The following is a 15,394-nucleotide window of genomic DNA, read 5'->3' on the forward strand; positions in this document are numbered from 1 at the left end:
TCTCACCAGCTGTTCCACCGATGTCCATTTTCTGTTTCGGGATCTAGCCTAGGATACCACATCACATTTAGCAACTTAAAAAAAGTGGTGACATCCACTTAATAGCTTTCTAATTTTTCCCTGTGCATAAGTTATTGTGCTGTCTTCTGGTGAAGAAGATGATTAGTTAATGATGATGTAACCTTAGAAATCAGAGGCCAGATCTGACTCCGAAGTACAAAATAGTTACGAGGGCTGTGTTTATGGAGCATTTACTGGGCTCCAGTCTCCACTGATACTTGGCACCACTTATCCATTTCAATCTTACAGTGGCCCAGCCTATTTTTTTTTTTTTTTAAGAGATAGGGTCTCACTTTATCACCCATAGTAGAGTGCCACGGAGTCATAGCTCACAGCAACCTCCAGCTCTTGGGCTTAGGCGATTCTCCTGCCTCAGCCTCCCGAGTAGCTGGGGCTACAGGTGCCCGCCACAACACCCGGCTATTTTTTTTTTGTTGCAGTTTGGCTGGGGCCGGGTTTGAACCTGCCACTCTCAGTATATGGGGCCAGCTCCCTACTCACTAAGCCACAGGTGCCACCCTACCCAGCCTATGAATACTTACTTTCTCCATTTCAGCTGAGTAAACAGAGGCTCCGGCAAGTTTCAGTTGTGGGTGACTGCCAGGTGTAGCCTCCTGGTGTGGCCAGCCTCTGTGGGCACTTTTAAGTCACTCTCTTCCTTCTTACCATGGCCTCTCACTAACGAGAAGTAGCACTGGAAGAACATCACACGTACTCACTGTTTATTCGGAACTAATCAGTTAATACCCATGTGCACATTTGGGTATTAGAACTCGATGGAAAACAAGCAGGGTTGGAAAAGGGGCAGGAGAGGAGGGGTAAATTCACACCCAGCGGGTACAGTGCACACTGTCCACGGGAGGGGCACACTGAAACTCTTGACTCAATTACAGAGCACTTTATGCAACCAAAGCATTTGTACCCCTGTAATATTCTGAAATAAAAAAAAAGAAAGAAAGCAATCGCCTTTCTTTTATTCACAAAAAGAGGAACAAGCTGAGAGAAATTAAGAAATTGCAAATGGGCACGCAGCCAGCAGTGGTGGTGCTGGCCTGAGAGCCGCAGTCTCTCTGTGGAGCGGCAGGATGTGCTGCTGTGACTTGCCTGCTCACAGCCCTTCAGTCGCCATTCTTCGCCTTTCGCGTGTGACCCTGCCTCCTGAGTGCCTCTACACTCAACACCTCTCCCTTTTCTTCTTTTCCTCTTCTGTTCCAGTCACTCAGAAGGATTTGAGGGTATGAGCTCCGTGCTGTTTTGTAAAAACAGGGTTTCCTCCTGACAGGACCTTGAGTAAGTTGCTTTCACCTTCCCAAGATGTCACCTGCCTTCTCATATGGAACATGGAACCCTAGCGTCCCTGTGAGTAAGAGGATGCGTGTCATGAGTGTTGTCTAGCATAGCACCAGATGGCAGACAGCTCTGCCCACCTGTGCCTGGTGTGGGCGGTGAGGAGATGATGACAGACACCACCTCCTACAGGAAGCCCTCCTGGACAGCTAAGCCCTCCCCCTGAGGGTTAGCTGTTTTCTCCTTGGTTCCTCTGGGGACCTGGGGGCGGGTCTCTGCTTGGCACGCCCCACACTGCATTGTGATATTAACTGGACATTCTCTGTTTACTTGGCTGGAGAGCAGGTTTATCGTAGTTCCCTGGGTGTCCCCAGAGACTAGCCAGGGCCTGACGGGAAGTTTTCAGACCACAGGTGATGAGCAGACAGGTCTATGTCTACCCCTCCTGATAGGCAGGAAGGGCCTCCCACCTGGCCCTGTGGGTTATGGCGACTTTCTGGTCACAGGAGTTTGCTTCTCTCCATTGCTGCCCCTCCTTGGTGTGGTCACTGGAGCCAAACATGTCCTTTCTGTGGAATTCTCCTGCTCCTGGCACTTAAGGAATAACTGACATTCACCTGAACAGAGACTTCCCCATAATATATAGATCTACAATATTTCTTTTTGTCTTTATTAACATTTTCAAACACTTCCGCCCAGGACAACTGTTCTAGACTTAAATGCTGTCCGTTTCCCAGACTAGCATGAAAAATCATTTCACTAATATGTTAGCCTCTGCTCTGAGTCCTCGCAAATGAAGCCTTAAAATCTTCCATTGCAGCACAAAGTTCTGATTTGATTCTGGTATCATATAACCATAGTCAAAATATCTTGGTATTTGGGGGACTTAGTCCATGTCAAATAAGCAGTCATTTATTTTCTTGATGTGTATTCTCTCTGTTCTAGCCCTTTGAATTTTAACTTGCACCCAGCAGGGTGCTCGTATGACCAGCTCTGCCCAAAAGTTGACCCGCCTATGTTATGCAAGAAATAGTTGTGAGATGCAGGACTTCTCCTGTGACCAGTGCAGCTGGTGTTGGGTTTTAACAGTTAAGGCCCTAAACCCTGCCCTCTTTGTGAGACGTTTCTCCTCTTCTCCTGCCAGAAAGTTTTTAATATGCATGGAGGGTGGAGTCTGGTACTGAAGAAGATTGGATCACAGTTTGAATCAGAAGCAGCATGGACCGCTGCTCTGTTACGTTTTACAAAAAAAAGACTCAAGTGTACCCGTGCACAGCCACTGCCGTCATTTCACGTTTGGGGGTTTATTTCCCTGCCCTCCACCATGAACGCTATTGGGTCTTTCCCTGAACTTCAGTCCTGTTGTTCTAAAGCAAGAAAGAGTATTGATTCTTTTCAGAGAAGAGTTTCCTCCTCACACAGATGTGTATTCTGTTCCCTGCCCACAGTGTTTGCCAACTTCCCCCCTACCCTACCCCAAAGTAGGAAACTTAGACTTTCAGAGGTAGCACTTTGCAATCTTCAAGTGCTTTTAGAAAGACACTCGTGTTTCCATTTGCCCCCTTTCTTTGAGAAGGACACAGTTCCCCCCCTAAGAAGGGTGGTGATAATGGTCCTTTTGCACTGAAAATGGAGAAGAGTCCCGTTTTAGGAAAAGATTCTTGTTCTTTAGTGTGTTAAATTAGGAAGATGACGAGCAGATATTCGTAGTTCTCTTTTAATTTATTTCTGTCTTGGTAAATGTGGTTTCTGGGCTTTTTAGGACAGTTTCTGAGCTTTTTAGGAAAAGTTGACTTCTTTCTCCATTTTAGCAAACCACAACTTGGCTTTCAAGAAACATGTAGCACTTAGGTATTTTTTGTAATTGGTCAGTAGCTCAGAATTAAATAGAATTTGGTGGTTTGTGCTCATGCCAGTCTTACTAATCAAAAATCCATAGTTAAAGGGACAGCAGGAAAAAGGAAATAGATTTAAGAGCCATTTGAGTTTGGGAAGTGGTAGGAGATAATTCTCAAAATATTTCATTATGTTCTAGCACACAATGCGCTTTTTATTCATGCATCACTGATCATTTTTGATCTTGATCCCAAAAACACCCTTGGCTGGGGTTTTCCGTGAACCACAGAATATAAAAAAAATGATCTTGGCGACTATTTCCTTAGTTCTTCCAAGGATGATACTGGCAAGAACTATGGAGGGTGAGAAATTTTATCCTTCTTGCAAGTTGCTAAATTACCCTGCTAGGGCTTTAGGGATGCTGGCGAAAGGCCTGGGACTCCTGGTCAGAGTCACGGGATTCTACTGATTACAGTATTTTCTGTAAAATCAGGGGTCCTGATTCCCAGACGGGCCAGGTAACACCTGAATGTCACATGTTACAGGAGAGAAACCTAGAGCTTAGAGATCCCAGATCTTTTATGTTAGGTGAGGCCTGCTCCACGAGAGAAAGAGGGAGGGAGGGAGAGAGAGAGAGAGAGAGAGAACACAGAGCCAAGAGAATATGAATGCATGAGAATAAGAATGAAGCTCTGTCTTCCAAGGCTGTTGGCCTTCCAATATCTTAGGAAAAACAGTTCAGAATAAAGGTGACCAGTTCCTCTTGCTCACTAGATGTGCAAAAATATAAGAGATTGAGGGAGAACTCTCTCCTGACAGTTATGTGGCTAGAACCATCCTAGATGTGTAGGAGAAATGGTTAATTCATTACATACACGGATGCCTTACTTGTGCGCAGTTCTCTCCTGCAGCCCAGCTTGAGGAACAACTCCTAGACCTCTGCTGTGGGCCACCGTCCTGAAATACCTAGTGTTCCTTCAAAATGCTTCAAATAAGGGAAAGAGAGTATCAGAAACTCTCTTTTGCAGCTAATGTTTTTCTCTACTGCTTTTTGAGAAAAAAAACGGGTTTTATATTTTAAAGAATTAAATATTTTATAAAAAAGTAGATTCTTATGGGCGGCGCCTGTGGCTCAGTGAGTAGGGTGGCGGGTTCAAACCTAGCCCCGGCCAAACTGCAAAAAAAAAAAAAAAAAAGCCAGGCATTCTGGCAGGCGCCTGTAGTCCCAGCTGCTTGGGAGGCTGAGGCAAGAAAATTGCCAAAGCCCCAAAGCTGGAGGTTGCTGTGAGCTGTGACGCCAGGGCACGCTAGTGAAAAAAAAATTAGATTCTTATTTCCCCCCTAAAAATATTACCCAAATCAGGTGGCACCTGTGGCTCAGAAAGAGTAGGGCGCCGGCCCCATATGCTGGAGGTGGTGGGTTCAAACTCAGCCCCAGCCAAAAAAATAAATAAAAATTACCCAAATTTGGGGAAGTAGGGGATGATTATATATAGGGTGTCCATAAAGTTCGTGTGTAATTTTAAATTGCACACGTACTTTATGGCCAACCTCTATAATGAAGTTCATACTTATAACATTTCGCCCTGAAAAAAAAGGGGGGGGGATATTTCCCATTTGCTTTGTGTAAATACCTGTGAAACATCCCATCGTGTAACCTCCATGATTGAGGTGTGAACTCTTACCGTGACTCGAATATATTTATTTATTCACTTCTCGCCTCATCCCCCCTTCATCTCAGCCAGCAGACCTGTGAAAAATTTCATCCATCCAAGCAGCTGCACCGCTGCCTCCCAGACCTTGTTGTATCCACAGGTTTCCTTTTTCACCCGCAGGACCTTCTGCTTCCTCTCCACAAAGGCTGTTTCCAGACACACGTTTCTGCTACTCCTTATGAATATCCCCACACACGCTCTGTGTGCCCATGGGGGAAGTCTGAAACCCAAAGGAGAAGTATCGCGCTGAGACTTCTGATGCTGTGGGGGAACCCAGGGAACTCAAACACAGAGACTCAGGTCAAGTGCGAAGTCTGGAAGGCTATTTTGGTGAACCGGTGAATGCCGGATCATACGGCATATATAGGATGTATATATGTGACCACAACAAAAAGATCACAGGAAACAAAGAACTTGACCTTGGACAAGGATTGCTGATTCTCCTGTTTTGGGACAAGATAGAGAAAGCCCAGCTTTCTGGACAGGCAGGCTTTTTACATACAGCGGTTCTTTTTACTTTCTAAAAACTTAGGGGTTCATCCTTTCACATATGCACAATAACTCAAAACACTCAGGGTGTGTTTTTTTTTTTTTTTTTTTACTTTAAAGATGCAGGGATTAAATAGATAATAGTTGTCAAATTCATGAAATTTACTTTTAAAGGGCCACATAAATGTGGTTACATTGTTACTTTATCTCCATCCTGTTCCTGTAAGGAGGGGGATGGCTGTCATTTACCCACCTGTTTGTGACTAGGAGGAGTTGATGATAGCGCCCCTTCCAGGCACCGCAAGTAATTGCTGGGTTATCTGTCCGACTGCCTGCAGCCTTAAATTCCCTGCCAGAGATTCATTCACCCTTTCCTCTCTTTTCCCTCTTGGTTTTTAAGACATTAGAGGTTCACTTTTTGCTGAAGAACTGGGGGACTTTTGTGGCTGGTCATTTTAGAATTTATAGGTATCTTGGTTGGGAATGATACTGGTTTTATGACTCTAGAATGGCTGGAAAGAAGAATTATAAATAAGTTCTTCCAAAAATGATGATTTTTAAATGCTTCCTCCTCTTTTTTTCTCAACAAAAGGTGAGAAACCTTCTGTATATTAAATATCTACCAAGTCAATAATGCACCTGATTTATAGAATTCGGTTTTGATTTTGGAACTTCTAAATGGGTTACTTAGATGTTACTTAAAGGCTTCATGTCCCTGGCACTCTGGCTTTGGGAAGTCTAGTAAGGGAGTTAAAGACCTGATCTTGCTGCAGAAGCAAGACATATATCTAAAGGCATTGGGGGGATAACTGGTGCCAGCCTGCCCTTTCACCCATTGGTATGACAGGCTGTCAGAGGTGGTGTGTGGTTGGAAGAGGCCACAGGAGGAGTTTAGGGCAGCAGGCCAAGGGCTGAGCTGCAGAAGGGCAAGGTTAGAGCAGGCAGAGGGAGGAGGAGGTGCAGGGCGGGAGCCCAGGAAGCAGAGCTGGGGGCAGACAGGGGCCTACTGGGGCAGGTGGGCGGGGTAGTGCCAGATCTTGGGAAGAAGCATCAGGTCAGAGGATGCTGCTGAGTGTAGCTGCTTTGGAGCAATGGACTGGCGACGAAGAATATGGCGTGTGTTCTGCTGTAGAGGAAAGCATCAAAGATCGTGCTTAGGAATGTGGAAGGACGAGAAGGTTGCCCATGGAAACTGGTTTCAGCTGAAGAGGGTGAATGTGAGGTGAAGAGCCTCTGGGCACAGCAGACCTTGAATATGTAGGTGTTGGAAATGTCACTGGATGAGACAAGAAGCTTTCAACGCTGTGCTTTTAGATGGAACTTTATAAACCGTCTCCATAGACCTCCAGTTCTGAGATCATGGGAGGATAATTCTGATCAACACATTGACTGAATTCTTCCCCCATCTTTAAAGGCCCCTTGAGGAGTCCATTCACTTGAGATCTTTAGATGAACTTTTTTAAAAATTTGAAAATATTGAGGAATGCCCAGGTCACCAGAGATTTTTGCTGTTCATTAGTTTCTTCCTTTAATTCTTAGTCTTTGGCTTTTTCTAGATAAATCCTGAATCCCATGACGGTTTTATTTTTTGAGTTGTCAGGTGTATGACCAAGCGCTTTACACATTAAAAGGCTGGCCATGTGTTGATTTTTTGTAGCTACAAGTTATGGGCTTGACTCTAAATTCTGACTTTCCTTATAGGCAGAAAAAGAAATAATACCTTGCAAGTCCCAGTCACTTCTTTGAGTAGTTCTAGACTCTGGTTTCCTAATTAGTGAACTGATAATATGGTGCTTGGTTGGACAAGATGACATCTTTTCCAGAAACCTTGAGAAGTCCCATGAAATGTCTCTAGTTTGGGGTTGTGGCCAGTTTTGGGATTATTGGTATCTATAGTGTGGGCTGTAGCCCTGGGAGGATGCAGAGGGACTCTGTCCCTACAGATCTGGGGACATTTGGGCGCTAAGCATTCAGTCCATTTAGGATTGGGATGTTGGGTGCTTGGCGTTTTGTGGCCTTTTTACTGTTAACCCTGTCCTTTACACTTCTACCCTTAGCCCAAGTCAGACCCGATCCTCTATGGTCCAGTGGCTAAACCCACAGTCTCCAACCACACCAAGCTCTGACGCGGCGGTTACACCTCCTTCACCCAGGTCGTCCCCTTTCCCCCTCTCTCCACCTGCTGCTATAGTGGACAAGCCTCCTGAAGGGTATGTGGTTTGGAGTCTAATGTGGAATAACGGGGGTGGCACCCACAAGAGGCTTGATAAACCCAAGCAAGTTCTTGTGTCCTCTGGTAGAAAAGGCTCATCCAGGCTCCTCTGGCATCCTGGACTTCATGGACAACATTTATAATCTTGTTTCGGGGCTGTGCCTTACTCAGTTTAATAGCAAGTCTATTCCTTAGAGAAATTTGCCTTATGTGAGACCTGCTTGAACCTACCCCGTCTTTTTGGTGTAAGTTGTGCGTTTATGAAACTACTTAGTCGGCAAGAACTTCCTGTACAGGAATGTAAAGCAATGTCTCTGTTGTAAAGGAGGGCAGATGGGCCCTGCAAACATGAATTTGCACAGCAAATGGCCAGTTCTGTAAAGGACAGGGGTGGTGGCCCTTCAGCAAACCCTTCCACCTGGGTGTCAGCTGAGGCACTTCTTCCTACCAGAGGTTCCCCTGCTCCCCAGTAAGATGGGCAGGATGTTTCTTCTGCCCTGACTGAATCTGGCTAAAGGCACGATTTCCATCTTTCCCTAGTGTGTCCTTTTCCCACAAGGGCACAGAGGATGTTTTGACAGATGGTGAGAATTTGAGCCTGGTGTGCCCCTGGGAGCGAGGGGGTCTAAATACAAAAGTCCCAAGTAAGAACAAGTCCCTTCCAGAGTGGGGTGTGGAGCAGGTCATCATCCCAGATGGATCTGGGTCAGCGTTTTATCGCTGCCCAGGCAGAGTGGATGAGCCTCTTCCCTCTGATGGCCGCCGCTGGGTCTCTGGATACGGTGCTTTTTCTAACAGAGCAGCCGAAGTGCTTGGTAATAAACACGCCCTGTGGCTCTGATGATGCTGAGCAACGGGGTGGGCACCTCACCAGGCAGGGAGGAGAATTAGGGGGAGTGGTTCAGCCACAGCTTCAGAGAGGCTCTCTAAGGAAAGGTTTGCATTTGAAACCCATCATTTACTGGAAAATCAAGTACTATGGCTTTGCCTGGTGTTCATTTCCCTGTTCATTTGTTGTTATTGTTGCAAGGACTTGCTTGCCCCACTGGTAGCATGTAAATGAGATTCGGGGAATGGGGTGGGGGTGAGGTTTCTTTCTCCCAGTGGTTCTCATTTTCATTTGTACCTTTCCTGTCCCCTTGCAGCATTACCAGTCGGAAGGCTCGAGCGGTGTACCCATGTGAAGCAGAACACAGCTCAGAATTATCTTTTGAAATTGGAGCAATTTTCGAGGACGGTAAGTGTTAGTGGGAGCTTTGGGGTATATTCTGTCACCCCAGAGTAGCGACAACACAGCAGTCACAGATAGCGCTGTGGTCAGCATGGCCGTCTCTCCCTGACACTTTAGACAGGAGAGAGTTGGTGGGTTTGGCTTCCCGATGCTGAACCCCAGGGGGCTGCGTGTGCAGGCTGGAGTACCACTCTGCCCCCCCCTTGAATGTGGGTCTTCATTTGGGGCCTCTTCCTCCAGATGGGAAGAAGCTAGTGCCACTTGGAGTGAGGAGGTATTTCTCATCTGCCTCCTTCATTTTGTTCTCCCAGAGTCCCCAGCCAAGCCTCCTAAGTGCTTCAGGTCTGCCAAATCGTGAGTTATCAGAGAAGAAATACTATGTTCAAAAAACGTTGATTTCTATTTCCCTAACCATTTCTGTGCTTTAAATTTTTGCTGATTTGAAATGGTGTATGAATCTCCTGCTATGGGTATTGACTTTGCGTATCCAAACAAGGGCATAGATTTTTGAGTGTTTGATATTCATACACATTTAGGAGCTATGCCTGGTTTAATATTTTAAAAAGTTCTCCTGTGGTTCAGTGTATGTATTTCCCTCCACCTCCCCTTGATTTCTTTCCTCCGAGTCCCTCCTGCTTATTATGAAATTCATTGGTTGCTGTGGAAACCGTGATGTCATCTGTGGGTGGAGCTCCCCAAAAGAGTTCTGGGGAAGCAGTGGGAACTTTAGATGCTTGGAATGAAATGGTTGATTAGCCAGAATGTGTGGAATTTATGGCATATATCAACACGAGGCACCGTGGTGTATTGTCAGTAATGCGGCATTTGCTGACTATTGTTCTACAGAAAGCAAGTTGCCTCATTTAGAATAGATTTCTATACGTGTGTGATAAGTACTCTTGAGAGCAAGAAACTGTCAGAATACAAACAATAAAACCCCACATACAACAGAATTATACTTTGTTGACAAATTTTGTTCTTGGAGTAGAAGCAAGATCATTCCTTTATCACCATAACATACACACGTGTTGTTTTGCCAGGAAAGTGTGCTCCAGGCCTATCACATATTAGCACATCACAGGCCCGCAGGGGAAGCCGAGATGGTAATATAGGACCTCTCATTTGAGATAATGATGATAAATTTTTATTTTGTGTGATTAGATGAATTGAGAAGTCTCTGAAATCTCGCATTCAGCATGCTTTGTGAAGCAGTTACCTTGGTGGAAGATATATCTATTAGGATGTCTTAGGCTGCAAGGAACAAAAACTAACATAACTGGCTACTCAGTCATGAAAGTGGACAAGGTAAAGCTGGGCATGGTGACTCATGCCTGTAGTCCCAGGTATGCGGGAGGCTGAGGTGAGAATATCACCTGAGCCCAAGAGTTTGATGCCAGCCTGGGCAACATAGCAAGATCTCATATCTCTCTCACACGGAAAAGGGACTAGTTTTATATAATAAGAAGTCTGGAAGTAGGGAGCTCCAGGGTTTATTAATTCATATTCTCAACGGTGTGATTAAAGACTCAGGTATTTCTGGGTTTCTGCTGAACCATCTTCAGCATGTGGACTTGGGCCTCTGGCTGGTGGGAACAAGATGGGTGCCACAGTTCCAGGCATCATAGTGACATCTCAGTCCCTGCAAAAGGGGATGTCTCATCCTTGTATTCTCTTAAGAATGAGAAATTTTTTCTAGAACTTTCTTCATAGTTTACCTGTCATCATGTCCTAGTAGCCAGAACTGGGTCATGTGCTTACTCTAAACCTGTCACTGGCTGGTAGGGATTCAGACCAATTGAAATCCCACTGGGCAAAGGATACCTCCTGTAGGCATAGAGCCATGGGGACGAGGCTCAGTACCTAAACTGAACGTGGATCTGCCACCTTGGGTAAATGGGAAGGGCTGGTAGGAGACTTACTTGGAAGACTTACTAAGTTCTTCAGCCCTAAAGGCACTACATGACTTTCAGGAGTCTTCCTGAAAACCAGAATGTATACACATACATGTATACATGTACACACATACACCAGTATGTGTTTTTGGAAGAGGAGAGCCATTGACCACAGGTAACCGAGTATGAACTCAGTGGCTGTTTTGTCTGAGATCAGCTGTTGGCTTTTCCATTTTCTGTGTGACCCTGGAAGTTTCCTTAAGTACTCTCTGCATCAGATTTTTTATCCTCATCTCTGGGGATGTCCACAAGATTGATGTTGCAGCAAGGTAGCATTTGGAACTGCTGGAAGATAAGCTTTGATGCCACAGACATTGTGGGGATATTGCTGACCACGATGACACACTGGTCACGGGGTGGTACGCCATGCACATGGCTACCTTTTGAGCACAGTTACATCTCCCTCAGTTCTGTCTCTGTGGTGCTGGTGTCCAGCTCTGCCTGGACTTTTCTTCTCTGGGCACCCAGGTGTCTCAGTAGTTGCTCAGTCCCTCCTCCAAGACTGGCCACTCTGAAAATGTCTGTGGATGCATTGATGCCCTCTCGCTACCCAGGCCTATGAGCCTCTCTTTTCATTTGGCAGGTGGCTCCCGATTCTTTTGTAGTGGCGCATTCAGACTGTGAAAGGTACTCAGAGCCAGTAGCTTCAGACTCGCTTGCTGTTTAATAGGAATGGTTTTTAAGAGGCACAGTAAGTTGAAGGCCCTTAAGTTGGGTTCATTCTTTTGTGTGTGTGTTTGCACTTGCATCTTCTGTGCACAGTTGATCTCTTAGCTAGTTAAAAGTGAATGTCCAGAACACATCTTTTTTTTTTTTTTTCTTGAGACAGAGTCTCACTTTGTTGCCCTTGGTAGAGTGCTGTGCCATCATAGCTCACAGTAACCTCAAACACTTGGACTCAATCCATCCTCTTGCTTCAACCTCCTGAGTCACTGGGACTACAGGCGCCTGCCACAATGCCTGCCTATTTTTAGAGATGGGGTCTCACTCTTGCTCAGGCTGGCCTTGAACACCTGAGCTCGAGTGATCCACTCGCTTTGGCCTCCCAAAGTGCTAAGATTACAGGTGTGAGCCACCACATCCAGAACAGGGAAATGAACACCAGGCAAAGAAATGAACACCACACCAAAACAAATCCTATGAAGCCTTTCTTCAAATGGCTGTGGGGTCTTCCTTCTGACAGCTGACACAGAGCAAGACGGACTGGCCGTCCTGTGGAGCCAGGCAGAGCTTTGAGCAGCCACCATTTACAATTCAGCCCACAGGAGGGTTGCCAGGAATACTCCCTGAAATACTTAGTGTCCCTGAATTGCCCAAGGTATTTTTTTCTGTGTTCACTTATCCATTTGGAATCTTCCACCATCCAAAGATGGTCTTGCAGTACAGGCAACAAAGGAAATCTGTTTATGGCATTCAGCAGCCTTTGGAGAAAAATAAAACTGAGGTCAGAGTGACCCCTGGGCCACATTGTCAGTAGTTCTGTGGTTTGGAACGTGGACAGCAGTGAGAAACCTGAACCCAGAGTGTAGAAGGCAAAGGGGTCTTTAGTAATTATGTAGCTGGATGACTGTTCCTTATTCCTTGCTCTTTCTGGGTGGTCCTGGACTGAAGTTACGAGTTCCAGTTCTAGGCTGAAGATTTGCTTCGGTTGTAGACACACTAATCTTAGCTGCTGTTCTGGGAAGTGCTGCCCACATGTCCCTAGGGAGGGCAATGTCTGTCAAGTCTCAAGGCAGTGGACGTTCCTGTGATTGCCAGAGAGGTATTTCCTTTTCCCCTGGGCCTGGGGAACCTAGGAATATGTTTTGTAGGTGTCTAGCCTGTTCAGCTCCCTTTCCATACAGCTGGCCCTGTAGCCTGGTGCTTGCCAGGGCTGACCTTCGGGGGTGGGGGGGCTACTAGACTTCTCAGCACTCGTGTTGGCTGAGCTGTTTGTTTCTACATGTAGACATGATTGTGCTGCTGCTGGGGGAGCAGGTGTGGCCCAAAGTAATCCTTAAAAGCCTCTGGTGATTAAACTTTAATCACTCCAAAAGACCCAGAGTAATCTTTAGAAAATAATTGGGCATTATCTTGGAAAGTTGATCTTATGGAGATCCCACAGGCTAAAAGTGTGACTCCTAAATATATTCCTAACATGGAGGAATCTTAGAAAAAAATGTTAAGTGAAAAAAATAGAGTTCCGGGTGCCTAAATATTATGCGATTCTGGTTGGGCTCAGAAATATGAGAAATCAAAAGGATATTATTAGGGATATGTACGTGTGTGATAAAACTGTATGTTAGTCATAGCTGGGGTAGGGAAAGAGGAAAGCTGCTGATACCCTGTGGCAGGGAGGGGTGTGATGCGGGGAGACTGGACACAGCTCAGGGAGGGACACAGGCCTCCCTAATACCACATTGCTGCTCTTGAATGTGGGTTCTTAGTAGTCACTGTACTGTGACGATGCTGCAGTCGTTTAAATATTTGTCACATACATTGTTTACATTGTGCTGGGGAAAAAAACAAACAAAAAACCTGAGCCCGGATTCTGTTCTGGAGATGGCTTCTCACAAATTATTATTATCACTAGCTCAAGTGTCTCTTTGTTATGGGATGGTATATCATGCTGATGTGGCAAAACCCCGTTACGATGGCTACTAGCAAAAACATGGAGAACAAGGGCCGGGCGCGGTGGCTCACATTTGTAATCCTCACACTCTAGGGACGCTAAGGCGGGTGGATGCTTGAGCTCAAGAGTTCGAGACCAGCCTGAGCAAGAGCAAGGCCCCGTCTCTACTAAAAAAAAAAAAGTAAAAAACAGCCAGGTGTGTGGCACACACCTGTAGTCCTGCTATGTGGGAGGCTAAGGCAAGAAGATTGCTCAAGCCCGAGAATTTGAGGTTGCCGTGAGTTATGATGCAATAGCACTCTACCCAGGGTGACAGAGTGAGACTCTGTCTAAAAAACAAACAAGGCTCAGCGCCTATAGCTCAGCAGCTAGGGCACCAGCCACATACACCGGAGCTGGGGGGTTCGAACCCAGCCTGGGCCTGCCAAACAACAGTGACAACTACAACCAAAAAATAACCAGGAATTGTGGCAGGTACCTGAAGTCCCAGCTACTTGGGAGGCTGAGGCAAGAGAATCACTTGAGCACAAGAGTTTAAGGTTGCTGTGAGCTATGATGCCATGGCACTCTACCGAGGGCGACATAGGGAGACTGTGTTACAAACAAACAAACAAAAAACCATGGAGAACAAGAGTTATTGAGGATGTGGAAAAATGGGAGCTCTTGTGCATTGCTGGTGGGACTGTAGCAAGGGACAGTCACTGTGGAAGACAGTATAGTGGTTCCTCAAGAAATTAATCATAGAAGCACTATATGCAATTCCATTTCTGGATGTGTACTCAAAGTAATTGAAAGCGGGACTTGCATTGGTATTTGCACACCCATGGGTCACTGCCACATTCTTCACAATAGGCAAAAGGTGGCCCCAACCCAGGTGTCCACGAGCAGGTGAATGAATGAGCCAGGCAAAGCCACCCCAGGACACATCCTGTGAACTGTGGTCCATATGCACAAAGGAATTTTGTTCTCCTATAAAAGGAAAGAAATTCTGACACAGGCCACGGTAGGGATGAACCTCGAAGACACGATGCTGATGGGCTAAACGAGTCACAAAAGGACGAGTATCGTATGATTCTGTTTACATGCTGTCCAGAACAGCAAGTTCCTAGAGATGTGCTGTAGAATAGAGACCACCAGGAGCTTGACGGGGGTGGGGGTGGTAATGGGAAGACGCAGCTTAACAGCTACAGTTTTAGTTTAGGAAGATGAAAAGGTCCTGGAAATAGAGGTGATGGTTACACAACATTGGGGTTGTACTTAATGCCACTGAATTCTACACTTTAAAATGTGTAAAACGATAAACCTTATATGGTATACTTTTTAGTACAACTAAAAAACCGCGTCATACTCGGGAGTATTGGTGTAACACACATGAGGTTGCTGAGGCCGTGCAAGTCACCTGTTCTAAGAGGCAGAACAGGATCTGTGGGGGTGACTTCCCCCTGGGCCTAGCGCATAGTTGGTGCTCCCAATCCAGGCAGGTGAGTGCTGTGCTGTCTGTGTGTTATGGAGGTTGGATGAACAAGTGGCTCCCCACAGCCTCCTGGGGTGACCCACTCTGCTCCGTAGGAGACTGTGGCTGGGGGTGAGGAGAATGGTCTTCAGTTCACTTCCCTGTTCCTTCCTTTTGTCTGCTGCCTCTGGAATGCTTGTGGACGGGATCTGCTGCCCTTCAGTGCTGGCCCCTGCTCCACGCCCGTCTTGCTCCATCCGTGGTCTCCTCCCAACACGAGGCTGACGAGGGCTTTGGGGCTAGAGAGTGAGGCAGAGTACAGCCCGTAGGGAAGGGAACAGGCAATGACACTGAGGCCGCAATGTCTCCTGTCCGTAAAAATGGACAAATAGACCCTCGCTGTGCCTGAAGATAGTTCTCTGGGGAGGAGGCCACTCTGAGCTCCTGCCAGTTGATTCATGCCTGCCCCAGTGGCAGTGCCTCTACCCTAAGATGGCTATTAGGAAGCCAATAAATGAATGAACAGATGGTCTTCAAATGTTCACAAG

At 46.2% G+C, this 15,394-nt stretch overlaps 1 protein-coding gene across 4 annotated transcripts in view; it reads left to right on the forward strand.

Annotated features, from left to right (window-relative positions):
* Nucleotides 1-15,394, forward strand: part of ARHGAP10 (Rho GTPase activating protein 10) — a 346,448-nt gene that overhangs the window by 325,521 nt on the left and 5,533 nt on the right. For 3 of the 4 annotated variants that reach the window (XM_053582335.1, XM_053582326.1, XM_053582317.1), the window contains 2 exons: nt 7,445-7,597; nt 8,745-8,836. In XM_053582335.1, the coding sequence (XP_053438310.1) occupies nt 7,445-7,597; nt 8,745-8,836 (245 nt within the window). The remainder of the gene's footprint in view (nt 1-7,444; nt 7,598-8,744; nt 8,837-15,394) is intronic. The other variant, XM_053582345.1, reaches the window with a different exon arrangement.

This window comes from Nycticebus coucang, chromosome 1 (genome assembly GCF_027406575.1).
Source record: "Nycticebus coucang isolate mNycCou1 chromosome 1, mNycCou1.pri, whole genome shotgun sequence".
Classification (NCBI taxonomy): Eukaryota; Metazoa; Chordata; class Mammalia; order Primates; family Lorisidae; genus Nycticebus; species Nycticebus coucang.